Consider the following 25,494-nt stretch of genomic DNA (forward strand, 5'->3'; position numbering starts at 1 on the left):
TCGAGTTCACCGACTATCTAAAAGAATGTGGGATAGTCTCACAATTAACTCCTCCTAGGACACCACACTTAAATGGTGTAGCTGAGAGGCGTAATTGAACCTTGTTAGACATGGTTCGTTCTATGATGAGTCATGATTCGCTTCCTATTCACTTCTGGGGGTATGCCTTAGAGACAGCCGCCCACATCCTCAATCTTGTCCCTACAAAGAAGGTTACCAAAACACCTCACGAAATGTGGACGGGGAAAGTTCCCTCGTTAGCACATATTAAAGTCTGGGGTTGTGAAGCTTTCATAAGACGAGAGACTTACGAAAAGCTAGCAGCTAGAAGTGAGAAATGTGTTTTCATTGGTTACCCAAAACAGTCTTTTTGATATTTGTTCTATAGAACTAGTGAAAACGTGGTCTTTGTAGCACGAAGAGGAGTCTTTCTAGAAAGAGAGCTCATATTCAAAGAGGACAGTGGAAGCACCATTGACCTTGAAGAAATTCAAGAGTTAGCCAATGAAGGAACCTTAGATGACACTAGCACTCAACCAGAGGAAACAGTTCCTGTTGAGCCAGTTGATAATTCATTACCTCTTCGAAGATCCACTAGGGTGAGTGTTCCACCTGAGTTGTATGGTTTTCATATTACATCAGATGGTGACACATTCATCAGTGATAGGACACTGGTAAATTTAGATGAACCAGTTACTTACAAGGAAGCAATGGCAGGCCCAGAGGCTTCCAAGTGGAAAGAGGCAATGGACGACGAGATTAAGTCCATGTATGACAACCAAGTTTGGAATTTGGTTGATAGTGCACCAGGTCGTAAGAAAGTTGGGTGCAAATGGATCTTCAAGAAGAAGACAGACATGGATGGAAATGTGCACACATTCAAGGCTCGACTGGTTGTAAAAGGTTTCACTCAAACCCCAGGGGTTGACTATGATGAGACCTTCTTGCCAGTAGCTAAGCTTAAATCTATTAGGATATTGCTCGCCATAGCTGCCTTTCATGACTATGAAATCTGGCAGATGGATGTCAAGACTGCCTTCCTTAACGGGAAGTTGGCTGAGGATGTTTACATGAATCAGCCAGAGGGTTTTGTTGATGTAAAGTTTCCCAATAGAGTGTGCAAGCTTGAGAAGTCCATTTATGGATTGAAACAAGCATCTCGCAGCTGGAATATTTGCTTCCATGAGAAAGTCAAAGAGTTTGGTTTCTCTAGAAGTGAAGATGAATTTTGTGTGTATATCAAGGCTAGTGGGAGTATAGTAACTTTTCTGGTATTATATGTCGATGACATATTACTCATTGGTAACGACGTTCCAACCTTGAAAGATGTTAAGTCTTGGCTTGGAAAGTGTTTTGCCATGAAAGACCTTGGAGAAGCTGCCTATATTCTTGGGATTAGAATATTGAGAGATAAAAAGAAGAGACTAATTGGACTTAGTCAGAGCACATACTTGGATAAGGTACCGAAGAGGTTTAGTATGGAAAATTTCAAGAAGGGAGAGCTACCTATCCAAAGCAATGCCGAATTGAGTAAGACTCAATGCCCGAGTACAGATGAGGAAATAGCTGACATGAGTCGTGTACCTTATGCTTCCGTTGTCGGATCGATCATGTACGCTATGACATGTACTCGACCTGATGTGGCATTTGCTTTGAGCATGGTCAGTCACTATCAGGGAAACCCGGGTAGAGCTCATTGGATAGAGGTTAAGAATATACTCAAGTATTTGCGAAGGATAAAGGACTGGGTCCTTGTACTTGGTGGCAAAGATACTTTGATAATAGATGGTTATAGTGATGCCAACTTTCAAACGGATAGAGATAACTTCCGTTCTCAATCAGGTTGGGTATTTTTACTAAATGGAGGAGCAGTTACTTGGAAAAGTTCCAAGCAAGATACGGTGGCTGATTCTACTTGTGAATCAGAGTACATAGCAACGAGTGAAGCGTCGAAAGAGGCAGCTTGGTTGAGGAACTTCATCGGAGATCTCAGAGTTGTTCCAACCATCCAGGAGCCTATGGAACTGTTCTGCGATAATGAAGGAGCGGTTGCCTTAACAAAGGAACCCAGAGATCATGGTAAAACTAGACATATCGACAGAAAGTACCATTTCATAAGACATAGAGTAGAATAAGGCCATCTTGTTGTAAAGAGGGTATCATCTGAAGACAACCCAGTAGACCCCCTCACAAAGGGTCTGAGTAGGGTTAAGCATATTCAACATGCTCGGAGCATTGGACTGAGAGATGATATTAGGTTTAGTAGTTAGATTAGTTTTGTTCTGAAACTTGTAACAAAGTAAATGTAATTGACTTTTGGTGATTAAATAATAAAGTATTAGTTATGAGTTTATTTACTACCCTTGTCAATTGTTTATTATTGTGTTTCATATTTTGCATGTTTTACTTCCCGAATAATATGATTATTCAAACTCCACAGTCGCTCGTACTTTTGGAAGTAAGTAGTGAATTAAGACTGTCATGAATTGGATTGCAGATTGTCTAAGGGAGTTAGACATAGCAATAGAATTGCTGCAATGTTCATGAGTACTTAGATATAAAGATTTGAGTATTGGATAAACCCTCGCTCAGAGTATTACTTTATGGAATTCATCACGAGTAATATTGAGACGATAATATCTTATAATCTTGAAGCGGAGAAATATTAGTTGTAATTTACGAGTCGGTCATGCATTGGTGATACGAAAACACATCAATAACTTGGTGTTATAAAACGTATTGTTATGTATAATTTGATGAGTAAAAGATACAAGCATATGAGTCAAAGTTTATTCGTTCCTTTTGCCCTAACGGGAAAAGCGATATCTGTGGGCCCCTCGATGATTTGGTGTTGACTTATGTGCTGGGCCCAGCCAGGACTAAATTGATGTGTTCAATTAGAAGTCCTACATCATCACAAATCAGAAATCGGGAAACATAGATTCTGGACAAAGAGATTGATTACATTCCATGTCTTATGTCTAGGGATATCTAGCAGAACGAAGGATTTTATGATCACTTATCTAAGGACACGTAACTGACTGGGTCAGAGTTCAACAACAGTTTTTGGAAGCTACAATTTGCTGGTCATATTTAGAAGTCATACTAGCAATTATAGTTACAGACCTATCCAAGTGGGAGACTATTGGATTAGGTGTCTAAGCCCATAACTATAATTGGTATGTACTTGAATTGATAGCAACACAGTCCTTTTGGGTTGCCCTCAAACCTAGCAACTGGACAAGGAAATTATGAAAGGAGAGATATTGATTTATTATAAGATTAATAAATTAATATAAATGATTTATTAATATTTTAAAAGATTAATATATTAATTAAAAATCATAAGGTTTAATTAATAGTTAGCCGGAAATTAATTAGAATTAATTTTGGGGTTAATTGTATTAATTATAAAGTGTAGGGACTAGTTTGCAATTATCAAATAGTTGAGTGGAAGGCTCCAGAACCTCCTTGGAAGGGGGTCGACGAAATCTATAGGGGAAACCCTAATGATTTCGTCCAAGGGGCTTGGATAAGGCCTTTGGATAAGCTTAGGCCCCAAGCAAAGGAGTATTAGGGTTTTCCCTAAACCCTAGATCCCTCAGTTATATAAGGAGTCTCCTGGCTCTCAAAATCGGCCACTCCTACCTTGAAGAAACCCTAGGCCGATTTTTGCATACCCTAGCCTCTCTCCTCACAAGTTTCCTTCTTGCTAGCTCTTGGGTGTGACTCCATTAGAGGCATTACATTTGTGGTGCTAGGCTTCCAAGAAGATCAAGATCAAGAGGATTACCAATTGTTTGCTATAACAATTGAAAGGTATGTAACTCTTAAACCCTAATTGGTATTTTCGAAAATAGCCTCTCTGATTAGGGTTCTTGTTTTGTAATTCAAAGTTATATGTTCAATAGTTAAAACATAGATCCAAAGTAGGTTGCATGTGAACTTAGGAATTGTTTTCTAGTTTATTTGTTTTACCCAAAACCCATCACTGACATGCTCCCGGATATCAGCTCGTAACATATCATGATAGTGAGTTTTCCGCATCTCCTCGTCTCCCACATATAGGGGCACCAAAAATTCCCTCTCCCGGAACTTGGCGGTAATCTCCGCCACTGACTCAGTCGTCTGCCTCATATCGAGAAACTCCCTGGCCAGCTGCTGAAGCTCCACAACTGGCGCGAACTCAGCCCTGAACCGGGCTACAAAATCTGACCAAGTCATAGCCTCGATAGCCGAGGCTCCCAGAGAGTCACCAACTGACTCCCACCAATCCCTAGCACGGTCTCTCAAACATCCTGTGGCAAATCGCACCTTCGACCCCTCGGGGCAGAAGCTCGTCAGCTGTGCAGACTCAATGTCTGCAATCCATCTCCTGGCTGCGATGGGGTCCTTAGCCCCATGGAAATCTGGCGCACCACTGCTCCTGAAGTCCTTGATGGACAGTGTGCGCGATCCTGACTGGCTGGGTGCCATATCGCTCCTGAATGCCCTGAGGCGATCCTCCATCAACTCAATGATCCCTTCCTTGATCGACCCAAAAATCATCGGGGTCGACTCAAGGATACCTCTCATGATCTTTGAAGCAATGAACTCACGTAGTCCCTCATCAACTGGCTCGGTACCTGCTCTCGAACCTGATCCTGAACCGGATCCTGACCCTGAACCTCCTCCTCCGTGCCGCGTGATCATCACCATTCTGAAACATAACACATAATTGTCAGAATCATACATAAACCTTGGGAGGTTTCATACACCCTACAAGTTTCCTGGTTCCATCTTGGCCCTCCTCGATTCGAGTACGGATCCTCTGCTTTCAGTAGTACGGGCCCATACTACCTTCCACATATATCCGTACTTTCATCAAGGATTGCTTCGACTTCACCAAGTCCCTTCTACTACTCCTGCTCTCTTGCTAATCCCATCCTAGGCTTACCCTAGGGTAACTCTTCGACCTACTCTCCGCCATCAGCTGCATAAGGAACCCCTGTTACAGTCACCTAACTAGCTTGCGAATACCATTACATATTACTAAGACCATATAATTTTTCGAATGAAAGGTCCTACCCCATAACGGTTGGACTCAAACAAGAGTTGCGCAGTAGGGCTAGACCTAACCTTCTGGAATTATTTCGTCCTCGCAACATGTAACTTAACGTATTCGCTTACTAGTTAGCTAAAGATAACTAGGATTCCCGAAGCACAAAGCAACAACATTCGGGCATTGAGTATCCAATCCAATCATACTCTACCCAAGCTATCATATAACTGACTAACCAGTAACACCTTGCAGCTCAAAAACACATATAGCAGGCATATCAGACATCTTCCTAGATCCTTAGCCATAATCTAGCATGCATTTTTCATACATATACAGTAGGCATATAAGGTATCCTTCCTAGATCCTCTAGCCCTAATCTAGCATGCAGTTCTCATAATCATATCGTATCATAACATAACATGTATGGTATCTTGGGGAAAACTTACTTGAGCTCGGCCGGTCGCACACATCACACATCTTGTTCTTTTTTCAAAGTCCCTTTTTCTCTTTTCAAACTCTTTTCATAAAAAAAAATGTTTTTCTTTTTGAAAATTTTCATACCGAGTCCTCAGTTTGAGTTCAGACACACCCAAGAGTGTAACCGAATCCCTCAAACTAAGGCTCTGATACTAACTTGTAACATCCTAATTTCTGAGGCTGAAAATTTCATTTTTAATTAAGTAATCATATAAAATCATTTTCCAAACATTTCTAATATTATATCAATTCATAAAACCATTACGTCGTGTTTCAAAAACATATCATCAGGTAATAATAATAATAATCAGAGTACAATCCCAGAAACTCAATGCGGAAATCATGCGTGAATGTGATGTGCCGCTACCGCGCCGACTCCTTCCCCTTCGCTGAAGAGGTACTTGAAACAAAACTGAAAACTGTAAGCACGAAGCTTAGTGAGTTCCCCCATCATACCACACACCGTACAATAACAAACTGTCAGGCAATTCTGGGGTGCCTGACTACCCAGGTCAAGCCATTATGGGGTGCTTGACTTACCCAGGTCAAGCCATTCTGGGGTGCTTGACTTACCCGTCGGTCCTTACGACCGACATCCGAGGACTATTTCACCTCCTACTACTACTAACACATAATATCATAGCATAAACATACTGTCAGACAATTCTTGGGTGCCCGACCTACCCTTCGGTCTTGACGACCGAACTTGGGGACTATACTTCCCCTACTACCACTATCACACATAACATATCATGCTAGTACATAAACATATCAGATAGCAGCAAACCTAGATGAATATCACAAAAACAATCATCTAGAATACAACTCCTACTGGTGGGCCGACATTGTGGTCGTAGACCCACCGCTACTGGAAGGTAACTCACCTCGTAAAGCTGAGTGTCGAATCTCATGGGAAGTAACCTCTAACAGCTACTCCGATGACTCCCAGCTATCATAATAATAATAATACTCAATCAGGGTCCACAACACTGCTCAGGGTAAAATGATCATTTTACCCCTCGGTCTAATTGGAACATACATAAGTTCCAGATTCTAGCTCATGAAGTCCAACCCTCATATGGCCTAATAACGGTTCCCTAAGGGCCCACTAATTGCCCAATTTCTAAATTGGGCCTTAACCCCAAATGGGCCCAAAAGTTCAAGTCCTAACATAATGGTTCCAAGGGGTCTAATTGTGGCCCAATAGGCCCAATACCCTAAATTCAGATTCCCAAGTCCAGAATTATACTTCCCAGTGGGCCACTGGGCCCAAAAGTCCAGGCCCATTTCCTTAAGGCCCAAAGCCCAAAACACTCATTCTGCATGTGTGCGCGCGACGTACTTGGCATGTACGCCCAGCGTACGCTGGCCTTGACCAGATCGGGGAGTTGACCCAGTACGCGCGGCGTACTGGCCAACTTCTTTGGGACTTCATCCATGACTTAATCAGTTAAGTCTTTACATCCAAAATGCAGATCTAGGTCGTTTAAGACCTCCTAGACCATAAAGTCACAAACTTTATGTGCTTGCATGCAAGGTTGGGGTCAAAACATGATTTTGGTCCTTTTAACAAACTTTAAGACCCAATAACACTTGCATGGTTGTGGCTTAACCATCAATGTCCGATTTTTATGGTTCTTAGTGCCTCTAAGAGCCCAAAAGGACAGTTCTTATGCTCTAGAACCACAATACTCAAACACTCCCAACAATGGGGTGAAAAAGGACATAAAAACCCCCAAATAAACAAATCTAAGCATACAATGGTCAAGTATGGAGCTTGATACCTCAAAGGAGTCAGAAATGGTGTCAAACCTCTGGATCTACCAGCTCTTGGTGGATCCTTGCTTCTTCTTCAAGCTCATTTCTTCTTTTCTCACTAAAACAACATCAAAAGCACTCTCAAATGGCTTATAGAACACAAAGGCACACAAAGGGAGCTAGGGTTTTCGTGGTGGCTGGGTAAGAGTGAAGGGAGGCTGAACAAATAGGAGTTATGTTCTTTATATAAGGAGTAAACCCTAAATTTTAGGGTTTAATGAGCTGCATGCGTACGCTGGGCGTACGCACCTGGCCTCTGCGGTTTATTCTCACGAGTACGTTGGGCATACATGGCTGTGTACGCCCCGCGTACGTCACTTCCTCAGTCCACTAATAAGGCCCAAAGGTCAAAGCCCAAACCAGACCATTCCATTCTTCAATTTTAAAATGATTAATAATACCTGGAAAATCCCGGATGCTACAGAGATTTTTTTTAATAAAATGCAATCTTGATCAATGGAATTCATAAATATTTAAGAAATAAAGAGATGATAGTTAGTTTACTCTTTATAATGGTTTCCCTCCTTTCCCCTATTGTTGATGTTGGTTGTTTCCATCCCATTTCCCCTGCTGCATGTTCTTAATATGACTATTCATATGTTGATTTCGTTTCAAAACACCCATTTCCTGATATCGTCACCTTCCATTGTTCTGAATCTATATCGACGATGTATAGTAAAACAAGAAAAAGTATTGAAGTTCAAACTCAGTAGAGAATTAATTTTAATTACCCATAAATACATACAACAATTGGAAAACAAAACTAATTATTCAAATGGGAACACAATACCATCAGTTTTATGACCCATCAAGCCTAATTTCCAACTTTGCTTGATGAACCACTTGTTTTATTCTCATTTGCCTATATAAACATGTATATATAACTAATCCATATTAATATTCAAGGAAATATAAGCACAACCATATTTAAATACCGATTAAGGCATAACCTAATAAGAATTTTAGCTAACCAAATGTTTCTTACTGAAGAACTCTAAGATTCATCCCAGTCAACTAGTAATCAACAAAATTAATATGCTTTGAAGGAGGAAATAAGTGAAGGAACTGATTTTAATATTGTGAGCATTCAAGAAGTTAATGGGGTGTATGATTTGTTGATTTTATCGAGAATTGGAATTCAATTATGTTTTAGTTCCATGTTTGGTTGTAAATGAGTATGAAACTAAATTTGGTTGGAATTCATATCTTTTGACAGATGGATATTAACATTCTACACTAATTAAGTTTACAGCATTGTGACCCAGCAAGAAAATGAAACCGAGCAAGCAACAAGTAATTTCAGATTTATGACCCTAAATTCTGATGATAAGATGATGATTCAACTTCATGCCCCAAATTTGAGGTCAATCAATCAAGTTTAGATTTTCAGAATAACCCAAATTACAAAGGGTTGGCCACGGAAGAGAAGAGAGCAACGACTTTGCAGGTCAAAGGAGAGAGAAAACGAGTAGAATACTTGTGGATGAGAGTTTATCGGTGTGAATAGTGACGAGGGCAGTGGTTGTGGGTGACTGTTGGCAGCGTCATCCTCACATGAGATATAACGGAGGAAGGAGAGATAAGGATGTCAACGACGGCAAACGGGACGGAGATTGCATCCCCCGCCCCCACCCAAGAAATTTTCCCATTCCCTCGTCCCCACCCCGGAAATTTCCAGTCTCCCCACCCCCGCCCCTGCCCCGAATTCATGGATTACTCCTCGCCCCCGCCCCGTTTCACCGCCTCCGATTGATTTTGAGATATTTTTATTGGGTTAAAAGAAGTTGTTTTTTGGGCTTAAAGAAGCTATTTTTGTTGGTTAAAAATAGTTATTTATAACATAATTTTACATGTTAAAAACAAAAAATATTATCACATCTCAAAAACGTTATACTAACAACTTAAAAACATGATTTTTTGTTGACTTTTGGAAGCTCAGAATCATTGTTATTATTTATTATATTTATATAATTAATATATATAAATATTATATAGTATATTAACGGGGCCTCCATGGGGATTTGGGACGGGACCGCCTACCCTGTCCCTGCCACTGTCCCATGTTCTTTTTAACAAATATCCCCCATATGAGATCGGGGCCCTACGCATTTGGGGTCCCACGAGACTTTTTGACATTCCTAAGGAGAGGCGTGATACAGACTATCGGTAAAGAAACAAGGCCCTTTAGAAGAAAATGACATATTTGCTCGCATGTGAGTGTCACATGAGGTAGTTAACAACAACAGCTTAACGGGAGTTAAGTCCGTGACCATTTTCACATAGAAACATGGTCAAAAGGACCGTGAAACCAAAATAGTCGGGGTTTGGACTAAAATCCGGAAAAAATGCATACAACAAGGACTATTTTTGTAGTTTTGTCTTTAAAATGTCTCTTATTCGGTCACTGTCAGAATCAGGGTTGAGTTTACCCAGTCAGATCTGACTCAGTAAGTAAACTATAAACAACCCTTAGTTTCATGTTATTGGTTCTATATGAAATAATGTATTTTTTGAATGAAATTAGTGAGCCTTGCTTGTTGTACATGAAAGACATGCTAACAAAAACTAAAAGGCCTACCAAGTGATTTTTTTTTTAAAAAATTTCATTTTAACCTATGATGCCTAGTTCTCGAGTTTAACAAAAAAAAAAAGAAAAGAAGAAAAAAGAAAGTCAGAAGAGAAATGAAAGGAAAACAAAATTTCTTATGTGTTTCCGAGTTAGAGAGAAGTAGAAGGAAAATTAATCATTTTATTCTTTCTTTCCAAATCCTCCAAATCGAAATGAAAGTTAGGAGAGAAAATATCATTCCATTTCCCTCCACTTCCTTCCTTTAATAAAATTCGGGAACACCAATTTCTTTTATTTTTCTTCTTATTTCCACCATTTTGTTTTCTTTTCTCTCGTTATGTTTTGAACTCGGAAACAGGGTGTTACTAGAAGGTATAACACTTTGTGGGCCCCCATTCTTTTGGAGCAGATAAATGAAGTACAAACTATTTAACATAACCTTAAAATAAAGAGATCATGTCGAAACATTGACCACATGAAATTTCATTATATATTACATGCATATATAACACTGAACTCTAATTAACAATTGAAATAAGCTCATAACTATTAAAATAAAGAAGCAAGCAACATCATGATGTCAAAATCAACATCAATCTATGAACTTGGCCCTAGGCTCCAGTGTAACCAACAACCCATGTTTCATATAGAGTGTAGTGTTTACTTTTGGACATACTTTATGGCCTTTGACCACTTTTATTGTGTACCTCCATAGAATCGAAGCAACCACCATTTTCATCTGCATATATGCAAACTTTTTGCCCACACATAACCGTGGACCTGCATTAAACACCGTGTATTTGAACTGGCTTTCGCTGATGAATTCACCATCTCTGATCCATCTTTCAGGCCTAAATTCACAACAATCTTTACCCCATATGGTCGGCATCCTAGCCATGCCATACATGACGTATACTATTCGTGCACCCTTTTCGATTGGGGTCCCATCAGGGAACATGTCGTCTTCTTGTGGCTCTTTGTGGTCAAATGAGACAGGAGGGTATAGTCGTAAGGATTCTGTTATTGCTGCTTGCAGATATACCATTTTCTTTAGCTCTTCTTCTGTGAAGGTTGTGTTTTCTTGATTTTCCTTGCTGGGGTTTTCTCTTTGTTGTAAAATCTGATGGATTTCTTCGAGTATTCGAGTTTCTACTGATGGGTTTTTGGTAATTAACCAAAAGAACCATGCTAGTCCAACAGAGCTGGTGTCTCTACCTGCTAAGATGAAACTTATGCAGAAATCTTGAAGTAGTTTATCAGTAAAAAACACTTCTTGTCTATCCTGTTCCATGATGATAAGCCTTGACAAAAGATCACACCTTGAGTTGTTATTTATAGCCTCCTTGTTACCTAATAATTCCATCTTTCTTTCTTTTACTGTTTTCTCAGCAAAACCATGCACAATTTTGACAGCTTCATGTAGTGTTTTCTCAAACCCTAATCTGAAAAACTTCATTGGTTTCCACACATATGGAGGCATCAAGAACCTCAGCAAACTTGCGTAAGTCACTTGTTCAAATGCCTTGGCGAAGGGTATCTCTGGTAATTCAACTTCCAAACACCCCGAATTAACACCAAATGCCACAGCACAAGTATTGTCAAAAGTGAAACGAAGAAGTACATCTTGTAAATCAATAACACACCCTTTTTTCGCCTCTAAAAGCTTCAACAACTTCTCATGCACCAACGTTTTGATGGCGTTCATGGAGAATTGTGTGAAGCGAGTTGAGTGCATCTCAGAGTTAGCCACACGACGTTGTTGCCTCCATAACTCATCATCAGCATTAAAAATCCCATCTCCAAGAAAATCATAAAATCTTTCCCTATAAGCTTTACCCTTCGGGTAGTTCTTGAAATTTGTTTTGAGTATGTACTCGATTTTCTCAGGATCACACGTGGCAATCCCATAGGTACCACCCATCCACATACCTCTATAGTAAAAGCTTCCACCAGATTTGACCAAAGCTTCGCCACCCCATTCATAAATGTGGGTCACATGTAAGAGTACCGTTGGAAGTATGCCAAAAACCGGCCATGTCATAGGACCCTTTGTGGTGAGTCTTTGAACTATTGAGTTGAAGATGAAGACAATAAGGAGTCCTATGGCTATGTCTGAGAGCCATATATGGGAATACAACCATTTTGGTAAGGAGAATATGAGGCTCGTGATCATGTTGTACTCCATCTTTTGTTTTTGTGACGAGGATTTTTTGGTTTCATGAAATAATAGATGAGGGGTTGTATATGAGAGAGTATTCAGGAGAGTACATCAAGCTAGTCAAATGTAATGAAACATACAAATCTATGTATCTATGTATATGCATGAGAGAGGGCGTGAGATTGGTGTGCTTTATGGATCTCGGTTAAGTATATGCATATATATTTATATAAGTTGTTCTAAGTTTCAGACGGCTCTTTTGGTAAGTTGTAACTCATTTTGTAACAACCATCTTACCATGCAAATTGTGTGTGAGTTTTTATCTAAGTTTAAGTACAAAACTCGTGTTATATATTTACGTGTGGAGAAGTTTTTTTTGTCCCAAATTTCAATCACTTGATAAGAAATGATGAAAAAAAATCATTGATGTCACAAAAATCATATGACTATAGCAGTTTAATTTGATTCTTTCTTACAAATTCAAAATGTTACTCATTTGAACATCAATATTAGATTTCATATATAGGATTCTATTTTATAGTCATCATTAAGATCCTTTTAAAGTATAAAGTTTGAATCTTTGGTAATCAATTAATATTTTATTTAGGGTGGTGCTAATTAAATGGACCCATTGAAGGGACATATCTGTGTAGGTCTCACACGATGTGTAGGAGAGGGGTTCATTTAAAATCACATTTTATTTTAATGAGCAATCTTTGGAAAGATTAATGAATGATCAAGCCACCTTTAACGAGCCATATATAATGCATGATCTCAGGACCCCCACGTACGTGTATTAATCATTTATATATGAAGTGTGGTTTTATCATATTGTTTATCTGTATGCATGCCACAAGAGCATAGGAAGATATAGAGGAATTCTTACTGAATTTGATTCGAGGTGACTCTCTTATGAAAGACTGATTAATGATAAGTGACCTTGAATAACAGTCTCAGGATTAAACGTGAACCATTAATTTGTCTATCAAGACTGATTTTGACATATTATATGTATGTTAAAATCATAGCTATACAAAGATGCAGAGGATAAAGTTTGAATCTTTCTTGCTCGAGCTTTTACTACGAGTTCAGATGAGGGTTTTTGATAAATTAAGATAGTATTTTTGTTTGAACTTGAAAAGGGCAAATGATGAATGAAACACTTCAGGTGGAATTTGAATATAACAGGAAGTGATCAACTCATGAGTCATGCACATGGTAGTTGAGTACAATGAAATATACATACCATTTGATTATTTCGTAATTTTATGTATGGTTTGTAGATAGATCTTGAAAATTACGATGTAAATATAGGTAATTTCCTAATGATCACTCTTTAATAATAATTGTAACGATGATGATACTATTTATAATAATGATGATATGAAGTAACGTCTCCACAGATCTGAAATTCTATATAACTACTTTCCTACTACTTCTATAGACATTGATTAATCCATGATCATATCAAAGATTTTATCAGATTGTTTATTTCGTTCCAAGGATCTTCACATTCATACTTAATTTGCTTTTTTGGATATTTTCCCACATATTACATGCTTACAAGACGGTTTAAGAACCTCCACCTCCTTTTTCTTTTTCTTTTTCTTTATAAATCTACTTTTTGCTTTTTCCAATGTCTCCCCATATTTAGCAAATAGATCCACCCAAGTCCACTTGATGAGTTGTACACATGCTATAAGTACTTGTACTATAACAGTCTACTAAATGTTTACCTTGTATATCTCACTATCCTTTCCACAGTTAATATTATACTATGTCAAATAGACAAAGCAATGGGTAGGAGTTGATTCAAGCTCAACCATGGAGTTAAGTGGAAATGACAGTTTCACCCATCAATCTCCCTCTACAGAACTATCACTTCAGCAAGAATTCATCATAAATAAGACTATACTCACTCATGAAACCAACCAGCATATTGTGGATTGCAAGATTTTGTTTCAAGCCATGGAAAATGTCATGTTCTACGCGTCTAATTCCAGCAATGTATTATAACCATAGTTCTTGATTCTTTCAATCATTTAGATTCTTGATCTTTATAACAAAGTTGTCAAATTCTTGTTGCAGGTTATTGATGATGTGTGCATTCTTGATGGTATTGAAAACTTTGCTTCCAAAGAAACTTTGGATCATGCTGTTTATAAAATTTCACGTGCGATACTATTGCAGTGTCATGACACCATGGATATGCACACAAGAACTCTAGTTTTACTAGAGATGTTAGGGAATTACAGATGGGATGCAAAAGTGGTTTTAATACTCACTGCATTTGCAATAAGTTATGGTGAATTTAGGTTGATTCTTGATGTTTATGCACACAGTTCACTAGCAGCATCACTTGCAACACTCAAGAACTTGTGTTGGAGAAATTTTGAAGCTTTGAGACCCCAGCTTAGGGCTATGGAATTGCTAATTAAAGAAATGGTGGAACTGGCTAAGTGTGTGATTAGATTTGAAAGCCTGCCTCTTCAACTTGTACTTTGTGATGATCATGGTTGTACTTTAATGGCTGCTGTGAAGTCTCAGATTTACTTGGCTACTTATTGGATCTTTAGAAGCTCATTGACATCTGCTTCTCAGATCAGAGACTTGATTGCCATGAAGCAGGAGCAAGTGCTTGTTCTTTTCTTTTCTTTTTTCTTTTTTCTTTTTTTCACTTTTCTTGGTTACATCATTATAACCATTTATATAATAAAGCTCCAAACTTTATTCCAGGAATTCGAATGTAACTGCAAATGCAGCATGGGGTTTGTCTAGTTTGGCTCTTAGGTTGAGCAGATTATGCAATTGCCTCAGACTACAGGTTGATGCATCTCAAAAACAGATAGGTAATACACTCACAAAGGAATCTTGAATCTTGAATCTTGTCATTAGGGAAATGAAAGATTTTTTTATTTATTGATGTTATTTTATTTGTGTATCTTTGGTAGAGGAGAAATTGTACAAAATGCTGATGGATCTTCTCAAGGATCAGACACAAGTTGATAATCAAAAAGTGCTTCACTTATTCTTTTCTTTGAATGATGATATGCCCCTCAAAGATTCTTCTTGTTCTCAGTCAAAGGTAATTAGTGCTATCTTTTATTAAAGAGTGTAGGGACCCAAAATGAGGTCCAATGTACACTCCCAGTTTTTGTTATTTTATTATATACTTAGGTTGAAAATCCTCAATATAGTTTAATAACTTTAACTGCTTTATAAAACAGGTAGGTATATCTAAACTGAAACAGAAGATAGTAATGCTTTTGGTTTCAAAGCCGGATCTTTTGCCAGTAGATCAAACTCTATTGCTGCTACAGCAAACACATGAGCATCCTCACAACAAGAACATAGAGCAAGATTACGAAATAGTGTGGGTCCCCATTTCGTCTTCAGAAACATGGACTCTTGATGAACTCATAAGTTTTGATTACTTATCGAACTCGTTACCATGGTTGTCAGTCAGGCAACCATGGTTGCTAAACTCAGCAGTTGTGAGAATGATGAGAGAAGAATGGAAGTTTGAAGAAAATCCATTAATGGTAGTATTAGATTCACATGGATTGGTTTCGAATTACAATGCAATGGACATGGTGTTGATTTGGGGAGCAAAAGCTTTTCCTTTTTCGGAATGGAGAGAGAAAGAGCTTTGGGAGGAACAAAAATGGAACTTGCAGCTTATGTTTGATGGAATAGATCAATCCCTAACGAACACTGTAAGATTCAAGAAATTAGTTAATTATATCGGTGAATCCTATCTTTTTTGGTTTTATCTGTCGATCTCATCATCATTGATATGATTAAAATATTGGTCTTTTAAATCGGTTTTCAGAGAGAGTTATATCTTCAATGATTCGAAACAGATGGAATAAAACAAGATGTTTTTTAGGGTTTTGAAAATACTTACGTTTCTGTTGTTATCAGGTGGATGGAGGCCGAAATATTTGCATATGTGGAAGTAGTAACCTAGACTGGATAGAGGAATTCGAATCAAGAATCAAGAAACTACAAAATGCAGGCTTGCAGATTCAAGTAATCTACATCGGAAGCAGAAACGCCAGTGAACACACGCAAACAAAAGTAGGGTTTTTCAACAAAGACATCTCCTTCACTCCCATAAAGATTCGGTTTTTCTGGCAAAGATTGGAGAAGATCAAAGATTCAATCCTTCGTGTAGGCCAATTTCATAACTTTGCTAACTATGAAACCCTTTTGAAGCAAGTCTCAGAATTGCTAGACACCGATGATGATAACAACAATTGGGCTGTTTTTGGATGTGGGAATTCTAAAGATTTGGTGAAGTTACAAGGAAACAAAATCTTGACATTCTTTGAAAGGGTTCATGTTTGGGCTCTAAAACTTGCAACATTGGGGTTGGTGGGTGCGATCAGAAGCGTTGATGATGATGAAGTGAACAACACGATGATGACTTGTGATCACACAAACATGGTTCCATATGATCAAGGACCTGTGATTTGCGATAAATGTAAGCGTCTGATGAAACCGTTTGTTGTTTATCAATGTGATGGATCCAAATAAAGTGTTTTAGATTAGTAATAAAGACGATGTTGTTTTATCGAAAAACATCCATGAAATAAGTGTAGTTCTTTATAGTCACTGTTTTGTATTGTTCACACAGTAGCCTCGGTACATTTTGACACTTTTTTGTTGTCAAACAAGTGAACAACTGATATATATTGCGAAAACATGATTGATTGTTCTGAACCATGTTTCAATAAAACTTTACCATTATATGGTTGCTAAAAAACCCACCATTGTTTGTGTAATTTTAAACAGATTTTGTAAATTGTAGTCCGATTTAGGGGGTGTTTGGGATATCTTTTTCCCTTCAAAAGGATTTTTTGTAAAAGGACTTTTTACAAAAGATGTTTTTAATAATGTGTTTAGATTAGCTTTTGAGTAATTTAAGTGTAAAGGGTTGAAAAGTTACAAAAAGACACGGATACCTGACTTTTCAAAATGCTTCTTTTCCTTCTTTCTCAAAAGTTGGTTTTAAAAGATCTTTTCCCATTGCCAAACATCTTTTACCTTATTTTTAACTTTTTGGAAAAGATAGGGGCAAAAGTTGGTTAAAAAGATAAAACAAACAGCCTCTTAGTTCTAAATTTAGACCATTTGGATTTAGACAAATAGCCCCTATAGCTCAGTGGTAGAGCGCCAGTCTTGTAAACTGGAGGTCTGTAGTTCGATCCTGCATGGGGGCAAATGTATAAAATTTTACCAGTTTTGTTCTTATTACTTTGATTTTCTTATTTTCTTCTCTTTTTTGTCCTCACCGGTTCACCATAACCTTCTTCCCCTTTTGGCCTCATCAAGCCCAAATAATTTCTCCTTTTTTAGCTTCGTCTCTGTCACAGAAAGAGACCCCCAAAAATGAAAAATGTCTCAAAATTTTTACAAGATTATACGCAAACCCTTCAATGGGAGCAGAATTAGAGCTTTACTCAACCATCACAATCCAATACAACCCATAATTCCTCATCTCCTTAATCACCCTGAACCCAACACCAAAACCCTTTTTCCCGAATCTTCATCTGAGAACAAATCGACCCATTTCAATCGATTCCATGTTTACCCTAGTTTTTCATTTGAGCATTTCTTGAATCCGATTTCTTCAACTGGGTTCCCGGTTTCTAAGCCCGAGGAAGATCCGGAACTCGATGGGTCGAGTTTGAGTAACGATATCATCCGGGCGGATAGTGTTAAGAAGAAAAGGAAGAAGAAGATGAACAAGCATAAACTAAAAAAACTCAAAAAACGTCTTCGTCACTGCTCGTAATGAAAGGTGTTTCTTTTTCTTGAATTAAGTATTGATAAATGATGCTACTATCAGATATTTGAGTGTTGTTGCTGGTTTATGATACATTTGTCTAAAATTATGCAATAAAGTTATGGTTGAACTGTGAAAATCTGTGTGTTTAGCTATTTATTTGCTATCAGAGTCTCCTTCCTATAGAATTCTTCTGCAATTTTTAGGTTGAATTCAAGAATGATTATTTCTTTACTTGAATGAATCAACATAATTTCTTATTCCCAGTAACTCAGATGTGAGTAAAACTTATGATGGGAGTAATAATTGGTGCTTTCAAGCATTGGTTGTGTGCTGTATCAAGAAATTTCAGCCCAGATGCATACTTGAATTTGCCAAAATGTCAGCTCAAACACCGAACATTCTGCCAAAATTTCACCCTAAACACAAATTGAGATCAAGTTCGTTTCTAGTGTATGAGCTTCAACTCATGACTCTTGGTATCCATTTCTTCTAAAGGGTCTTTCATACATTTGTAAGGTTTTGTTTTACCCGAATCATAGCTTTATTGAGTTTGATCATTCCATCCAAGCTTACAAACGCCTATTTGGCTGCTATCCGTAGGGGGCATTTGGTTTGCTGGATCGCATGGGACTTAGCTGGGATTGAATTCAATTCCATTCCGGTGTTAGGTTGCAAATGAGTACCGAATTGAATTTTGTTGGAATTCAGAAAATCCTACTAGTGAAGAATCCAACTTCTCTTCCATAAAGTTATTGAATTCAATTCCAATCCTTCCTCATTTGTGTAAAGGCCTAAAGGGGAACAATTGAAAAAACCTTTCAGCTCATGCATATTGTCCCAAGATTAGTCAAGGATTATATTTTTTTGAGTTCTTAAACTTTTTTTTTTGTCTGGATTAGGTCTTTATTATAGGGTACACCATGTTTACTAGTCTGACTTTTTGTGTTTCGTTTTGGTAGCTAAACTATATTTTTTGTACACCAATCCCTCGACCAATTAGTTATACTGTTTTACGAGCTTTTTATATGTCATTTTTTATTGGGATAATAACTTAGGAGGGTAATGATCTTTATTTGGCGTACACAAATATCATTTATCTCTTTTTGTATACGTATTACCAACAATCTTTGTTCAGTGTACATGTATTACCAAAATTCTTTAGCGTTGTAAAATACCATTGAATTTTTTTTGTACATGTTTACTTGATAAATACTAGATACCCCATGCCATGTGGTAGTTTGTGAGTTTTTTTTGTACATATTTTACAACTGAGCACCTTTTTTTTTTTTTTTTTTTTTTTGTATATTATACCAATAATCATATAAACTTATTAAAAAGAGAATAAGTAGTGATGCTTGGTTTCGAACTCGTGACCTCAAGGAATAAAGACATTGACTTATTGAGTCTAAACACGTTCACAATTTTCAACACCCGTTAATATAAAAATGAAAATGGATGAGACGATCAAACCTGAGTTTCTCCCCAATCTGGTGAGGGCTTGTACCACTAGTTCGAGTGTTGTGGCTGAAATTAATACCATATTGTATATAATGTATACTAGTGATACATATATTAGTAGCTTTTTGTATACATATGTATTGTTTATTGTTTTGGTCAAAAATCGATCAAGTGCAATTCGACCAAGTTATATGAGAGGCTGTGGTGTTAGTATAATGTAAATATAGAATAATGATCAAAGTGAGACAAGTGAGTTACAAGGAAAGCCCTTGATTCTTTGTAGGATCTCCGACCTAAAACATTGGGAGGTGGTAATGATCACTTGCATTATTGTGTTTTATTGATTTCAATCCGAGATTACAGAGATGATGAAGATAAAATGAGTACAAGTGTAATGGTAGAGCTAATTGTATATGTAGTGTGTAATTTACAGGTGTTATTCATAGTCTAAGCTAATCAACAAGAAGTCCGAGATTTCCGAGATCCTCCTTGAACAAGTATTTGCACGTTGTTTGACTTGGTATTCTCGGGTCTTTAGCTTGGTTGAAGTGATTTTCTGTTGAGAATAAGTCTTGTGTTGAGTAATTATGCACATGTGAGTAAAAGAGAGAAAAATATAGCCGTTATAAGTGTTAAGAAATATTAGTAATAATAATCAGGATCCTGCGATATATTTAAGGATCCTGAGGTTTCAGCAATATTAAGGATCATGAATATGATTCTGGGACCCTGTCCCTAACAATTGCCCCAAAATTATACATGCGAAATATAAATGTTAGTTTTTAAATATTTAGAGGCATACTTTTGAAGTAAAAATGAAGTAAAAAGTTCTAACGGATAGGGTAATTTAAATTTCAACGGATAAATTTTTAGCTGTTGGAATAGGTCAAATCACTCTTCTACCTTTCCTTGATTCTTGTATAAATAGGGTATTCAGCCTTTCAATTTCGTCTTACTCTTTTAGCTCTTCTTCTTAACGTCTACCGAATATCATCGAAGGTACTACCTTTGTCTAGACTTGGCAATTTGAGACATGAATACACGAATCTGTGAGAGACATGACACGACACGAATACACGACACAAATATATCTTAAAAATTGAGATAAACCTTATTTCTTATCGTATAATCGTATCGTGTGAAATTCGTGGCTGACACGTTTTCATGACACGAATAAACGAATTGCCAGGTCTACCTTTGTTTATCTTTCTCCTTCCTCGTTTTTTTTAAATATAGTCAAAAAAGGAGTTCGATCGCGCAAACATCATTGCTATACTGATGATGATTTCGTAGATCAGAAAATTCTTTCCTACGAGGAAACTTGTACCTTCGACGACGATAGTATCGAAGCTTTGAATTCGATTGGAACCTTTCCTACCGGTATTGTTTCAAACCTTTTGATCTCAGGATCCAACCGGATTCTATTTCTCCCGTTTGGGTTTGTTTTCCTGAGTATCCTTTTACCTTAGGCCTTACTTATCATGTAACACTCCAATGCAGGTATTCCATTGTTTACCCTCAAAGTATTGCATTTTGGCAAAAAGGGACCCTCCGTACGTTGGGCGTACATATGCGTACGCTTAGCGTACGCGTGTGCATGCAACAGTTAACATGTGCAGTTCCAAGGAAATGTTTTTGACCGCCACCCGTTGTACCACTTACCGGTTAACATGTCCTAAAATGTGGTGATGAATTTTACGAACAAGTTGGGTTGGCTACATAGCAGGGAATTTGCTATCTCGCCTAGATTTGATTGGGTGAAACTAGGGGAAGTGGGGCTTACGGAAAGAATGGATCCTTATTTGACAAAAACATTTACTATGGATGGTTTTTCTTTCACTTGTAACGGGTGGAAGAATTTATTTGAAATAAGTGAGCCGGTTTTTCAAGAGTTATGTGTGGAATTTTTCGCATCCGTATCATTCGAGGGTGCCACCGTAGACCCATACTATTCATGGGCTTTAGTTTTTCGCCTCGGGGGCGAATACAAGGAATGCAGTTTGGCGGAGTTTTCTTGGCGCATGGGGATATATGATGAGAGTGAGACGCGCTCACCAGCTTTTGATATCTTCTTTAGGACAGCTGTTCGGGAGTATTTTGCCGAGAGTTAGTGGCTATGATTTTTAGGCAACCATCGCAAAAGGAGCATTCCATTCGGGTGTCTCGCAAGAAAGCCATATTCGGTCCCCGATTCATAGACTCCTTCATCGGTTGGCGACTTTTTCTATCAACCACAAGAAGCATGGAGACAAAGTAACGAGTTTAAATTTATTCTTCTTGTGGACAATTATTGCACCTGCGGTTTTTTGTAATATCCCTTATCATCTTGCTAGCTACTTGGGTAGCAAGGCAGCCATCTCTCGAGCAGGAAACCCTATCAATGGGGGACATTTTGTTATTCGCCTGGCGAGATCTTATGGCCTTTTAACACCTCGGTTGACTAGGACTTTAACATACAAGGCGGGGGGGATGATCTTTCTGTGTGATACTTAGAGTCTATGTATGTTGTGGTAAATATGGGCTCGCACTGGAGCATTCCTGCTGACAATGATGTGGAACAACTTGACCAACCCGAGCAGCAGCTGCGTCCGCGAGGAAGGAGGAATGTGAGGGGGCGCGGTGAGAGAGGACAACCGATGCACCAGAATGCACCAATTGGAGGAGCACCTTTTGGCGATGATACTATGGCTGGTTATTTTGATCAAATGACCTTGAGCATGACCTGGATTGGAGGGACGATGGAGAATATGATCTAGCACTTCAATGTTTCGCAACCACCTCATTTAGGAGATCACTATCCAGTTTGTCCGACATGGAGTGAGTATAGGACGAGACGCAAAGATGGAGTTGGACCGAGTGGGACACACGACGAAGAAGACGATGATTGATATTTATCCTTTTCTTTATAGTTTTTATTTCTTTCTTATTTTTGGTGTGTTTGTTTTTGTTTTGCTTTTATTTGGTTTGATTGTGTAACAAAACTTTTTGATGATTATGTTGCTTCCTTCCACATTTTGGTTGCTTGTTTGCAGAAAATCATGAGAGAAAATAGAGATATAGAGATAAGAGAATATACAAGTTAAGCCGTGTCGTTTAGAGTCAAGAGTCAAGACCCATAATTTTTAATAAGTGTAGGGTTAATTTCGTGAGAGAAACAAGATTAGCAATGAGGAAAGAGTCAAACAAATATAGAGTCATAGAAGGGTCTTAATATATTAAGACATTCAGTTGCATTGCACTTGTTCGAAGAAATTTTTGCAAGATGACAATCTGTGAGACCCAGTTCTCACGATGTGAGCTCGAAGATAATAAAATTCAGAGTTCAATTTCATATGACACCACGTTGTGAGTTTCATACCCCACGTCGTGGGTCATATATTTCTTCTATTTGGAAGCCTTTTATTCCATATTCATGTCATGGCTCACTATTATCATGACCTGAGATCATAAATCTGGTTAACTCTTTCTCTCAACAATAAAATGTGGTGTATGCTTTCCCACACTACGATGCATTGCTTTGAAGATTATATATACCACACCTGTTGAAGATGCGAGTTTCTGCTTCACATTTTTCCGGCACATTCACATATCTATGAAGATCCAAGTTCCATTCACAAATTCAAGATGTTCAAGTTTTCCACACGTTTAGAATCGATCTCGCCACTCCTACCCAGGGGAGTCTGTTCATTTTTCTCCATTTTTTTGCTTTTAAAATATTTTATGCATACAATGAGGGCATTGTATGTAATAAGTGTGGGGTAGGGGGGGGTCAAAAAAGTGAATTGCTAGAAAATTTTAAAATTAAAAAATTAGAAAAAAATTTGAAATAATAATCTAAAAATTGAATCTAGTAATAGTTTAAACTTGATTTGCTAGTGTTATATGGGATGATCCAATGCGAGCTCAAATGGTTAATTGAGCCAACATATGTTATAGTATATTTGTGGCTTCCGAAGTCTTAGTGAAAATCCATGAAATATGAAAGGTGATCTGGTAGTTTATATAACATAATAAGTTTTGCAGCATGCACCTGAAATCTATCCAGGAGAGCTTATGCAGTAATTGCACTTAGACTAATACTTCTAACCAATAAAGGTTAAAGTTAAGTTCCCTTGCCTAAGCATGTAGGAATTGAGCGAAAAAAAGAGAGTTATTTAAAAAAAAAGAGAAATTACCAAAGAGTTGTAAGAATTTTGGAGCTGTCAAAGTATGAAGACCAAAAGATCAAAATTTTTGAAGAATCAAAAGTTAAAGATACCAAAAATCAAACAAAAATGTGGTGAATTCAAAGTAATTAATGATCAATTATTCAAAGAATCGAAGACTTGAAAGAACTCCATTGTGGTATCAAAGTTGTAATTTTTCTAGATTATGTATGCTTGGGTAGCTTAACCAAAAATACCTTGAGGTTAAGAAAGATTTCTGAGGATTGATTCGGAGGGTTGCAGAAATGAGTGTCGTATAAACTAAGGGGTGAAGGTTCATAAGGATTGTGAGTAGTTAGGATTGGGGAAGTTGTTAGGATTTTAGACACAAATATACGCATTGAGGTCTTGGTATAATGACTGAGTTCAAAATGGATTGTTTTATATGATATTTGTGATGAAAGTTTGACTTAAAATGAATTAGTTTTGCTTGAGGGCAAGCAAAGGATAAGTGTGAAGTATTTGATATTGCCATATTTATACACATTTTTAGGCAATATTTTAATGCAATTTGATTAATATTTTGGTTATTTGCAAAGATATAGGGTACTTATGAGATTAAATTATATTTTGCAGTCAAAATGAGCACTCTTGAAGATAAAGGACCAAAAGCGACAAAATTGGAACTTTGGAGGATTGAAGCTTAAAAGGAGAAGAATGTAACTGAAAAGTCAACCTCACGACATGAGGAATCCTTCTCACGACGTGAGCCTCGAGCTTCTAGAAGATAGACATTCAGAGGACAGAATCCATGTTTGATACAGATTACAACTAAGCTCACGACGTAAGGTATCCTTCTCACGACGTGAGCAAGGCTTTTCCGAAAAATATATGAAGTCCTTGGCACTTACGATTTTGAGGGAGTTTTTCTGGAGACTTGGAGGGTTTAGAGAACGAAATCTGGAGGAAGTTTAATCAGAAAAACCAAGTCCACGCATTGAAGGAAGGGGGATTGATTAAAGGCTTAGAGATTAAAGATTATAATCATCAATTTAGTTTGGTACATTAATAATGTCTTTATTTATTGAATTTGAGTGTGTGATTTCAGCCATGAGTAGCAGAATCTAGCTGCTTCTGTTTAGCTAGATGAAGCTTCAACTTTATGGATTAGTTTAATTATTATGGATTTTTAATAGTTGGTTATGTGTTTGTGTTTGATTGTTAATACCTAGCATGCTAATAGTAGATACTTTAATTGTTTGAATTCATGTTCTGTGTAGCTTAGTGACTATTAAATTACATGAACTTGACACCTAGTGATTTAGTGACCACTGAATTACTAGAGCTAGGATCGACCCAATCTTAGATAAGTAATTGAAGTAATTAAATTTAGCTGTGCTGGAGAACATAAATTATGACCATAATTATGTTTGTTTAATAAATCTTACATAGCCCAATTCATAATCCATACTTGATTCTGTGTTTGATTGTGTGTGACCATATATAGTTTTACATGAATTAGTGAAACATTATTAAATTTGGACTTAAATTAGTAATAATATAAAATTTGGTAACCAACTTTAATAATCCATAATAAGAAGCTAACCATAGAGGAGAAGTGGATTCGAACTAAACAGAAGTGTTTTTAGTAATTGATTGAATTTGATAGTTAAGTGATTAAGTTTCTCTGAACTTGCAAAATCAGATAAAAACCCAATTAACTTTTGCTTGTTTTAGATTAATTTTTAGTAGTTAAATTAGTTAATTAAATTCGTTCCCTGTGATCGACACCCGACTTACCCAAGCTATACTATAATCTGACTAGGTACACTGCCTATAGGTGCATAGTTAGTATAAGTTTGTTAGGTTATAAATTTAAAGCTAGATAAGGTATAGTCTGCATCGCATCACCCACATACATCTGTGTGTATGAGGTCCAACAAACCTTCACCTCTTTCACGAGAACTAGTGAAAGGTGATTTTGTCATCTTTCCCAAAAGACAAGATTCGCATTCATCGTCTGACCTTAGGTCA

General features: G+C 37.4%; 1 protein-coding gene, 1 long non-coding RNA gene, 1 other non-coding gene and 1 pseudogene across 4 annotated transcripts; 3 read left to right on the plus strand and 1 right to left on the minus strand.

The window, feature by feature from the left end:
• Positions 1-10,380: 10,380 nt before the first annotated feature.
• Positions 10,381-12,289, minus strand: LOC145162351 (cytochrome P450 86B1 pseudogene; annotated as a pseudogene).
• A 1,489-nt stretch (positions 12,290-13,778) lies between these two features.
• LOC145165816 (sieve element occlusion protein) lies at positions 13,779-16,788 on the plus strand. The gene is made up of 6 exons (XM_079084717.1): positions 13,779-14,070; positions 14,152-14,693; positions 14,800-14,912; positions 15,015-15,148; positions 15,291-15,779; positions 15,988-16,788. Exons 1-6 carry the CDS (start codon positions 13,888-13,890, stop codon positions 16,600-16,602), a joined length of 2,076 nt encoding a protein of 691 aa, XP_078940843.1. The 5' UTR covers positions 13,779-13,887; the 3' UTR covers positions 16,603-16,788.
• Positions 16,789-17,216: 428 nt separating this feature from the next.
• Positions 17,217-17,288, plus strand: TRNAT-UGU (transfer RNA threonine (anticodon UGU)). Its single transcript has one exon. It is a non-coding gene; the product is annotated as a tRNA-Thr (tRNA).
• On the plus strand, positions 17,246-24,663 carry LOC145165817 (uncharacterized). 2 transcript variants are annotated; one of them, XR_013740195.1, is made up of 3 exons: positions 17,342-17,869; positions 18,122-18,368; positions 18,458-19,123. It is a non-coding gene; the product is annotated as an uncharacterized LOC145165817 (long non-coding RNA). The 2 variants fall into 2 exon arrangements; XR_013740194.1 differs by lacking the exons at positions 18,122-18,368; positions 18,458-19,123 and adding an exon at positions 24,097-24,663 and having other exon boundaries at positions 17,246-17,869.
• Positions 24,664-25,494: the final 831 nt, after the last annotated feature.

Source organism: Lactuca virosa, chromosome 3 (assembly GCF_052849685.1).
Source record: "Lactuca virosa cultivar CGN04683 chromosome 3, Lactuca_virosa_CGN04683_v6, whole genome shotgun sequence".
NCBI classification, from domain to species: Eukaryota; Viridiplantae; Streptophyta; class Magnoliopsida; order Asterales; family Asteraceae; genus Lactuca; species Lactuca virosa.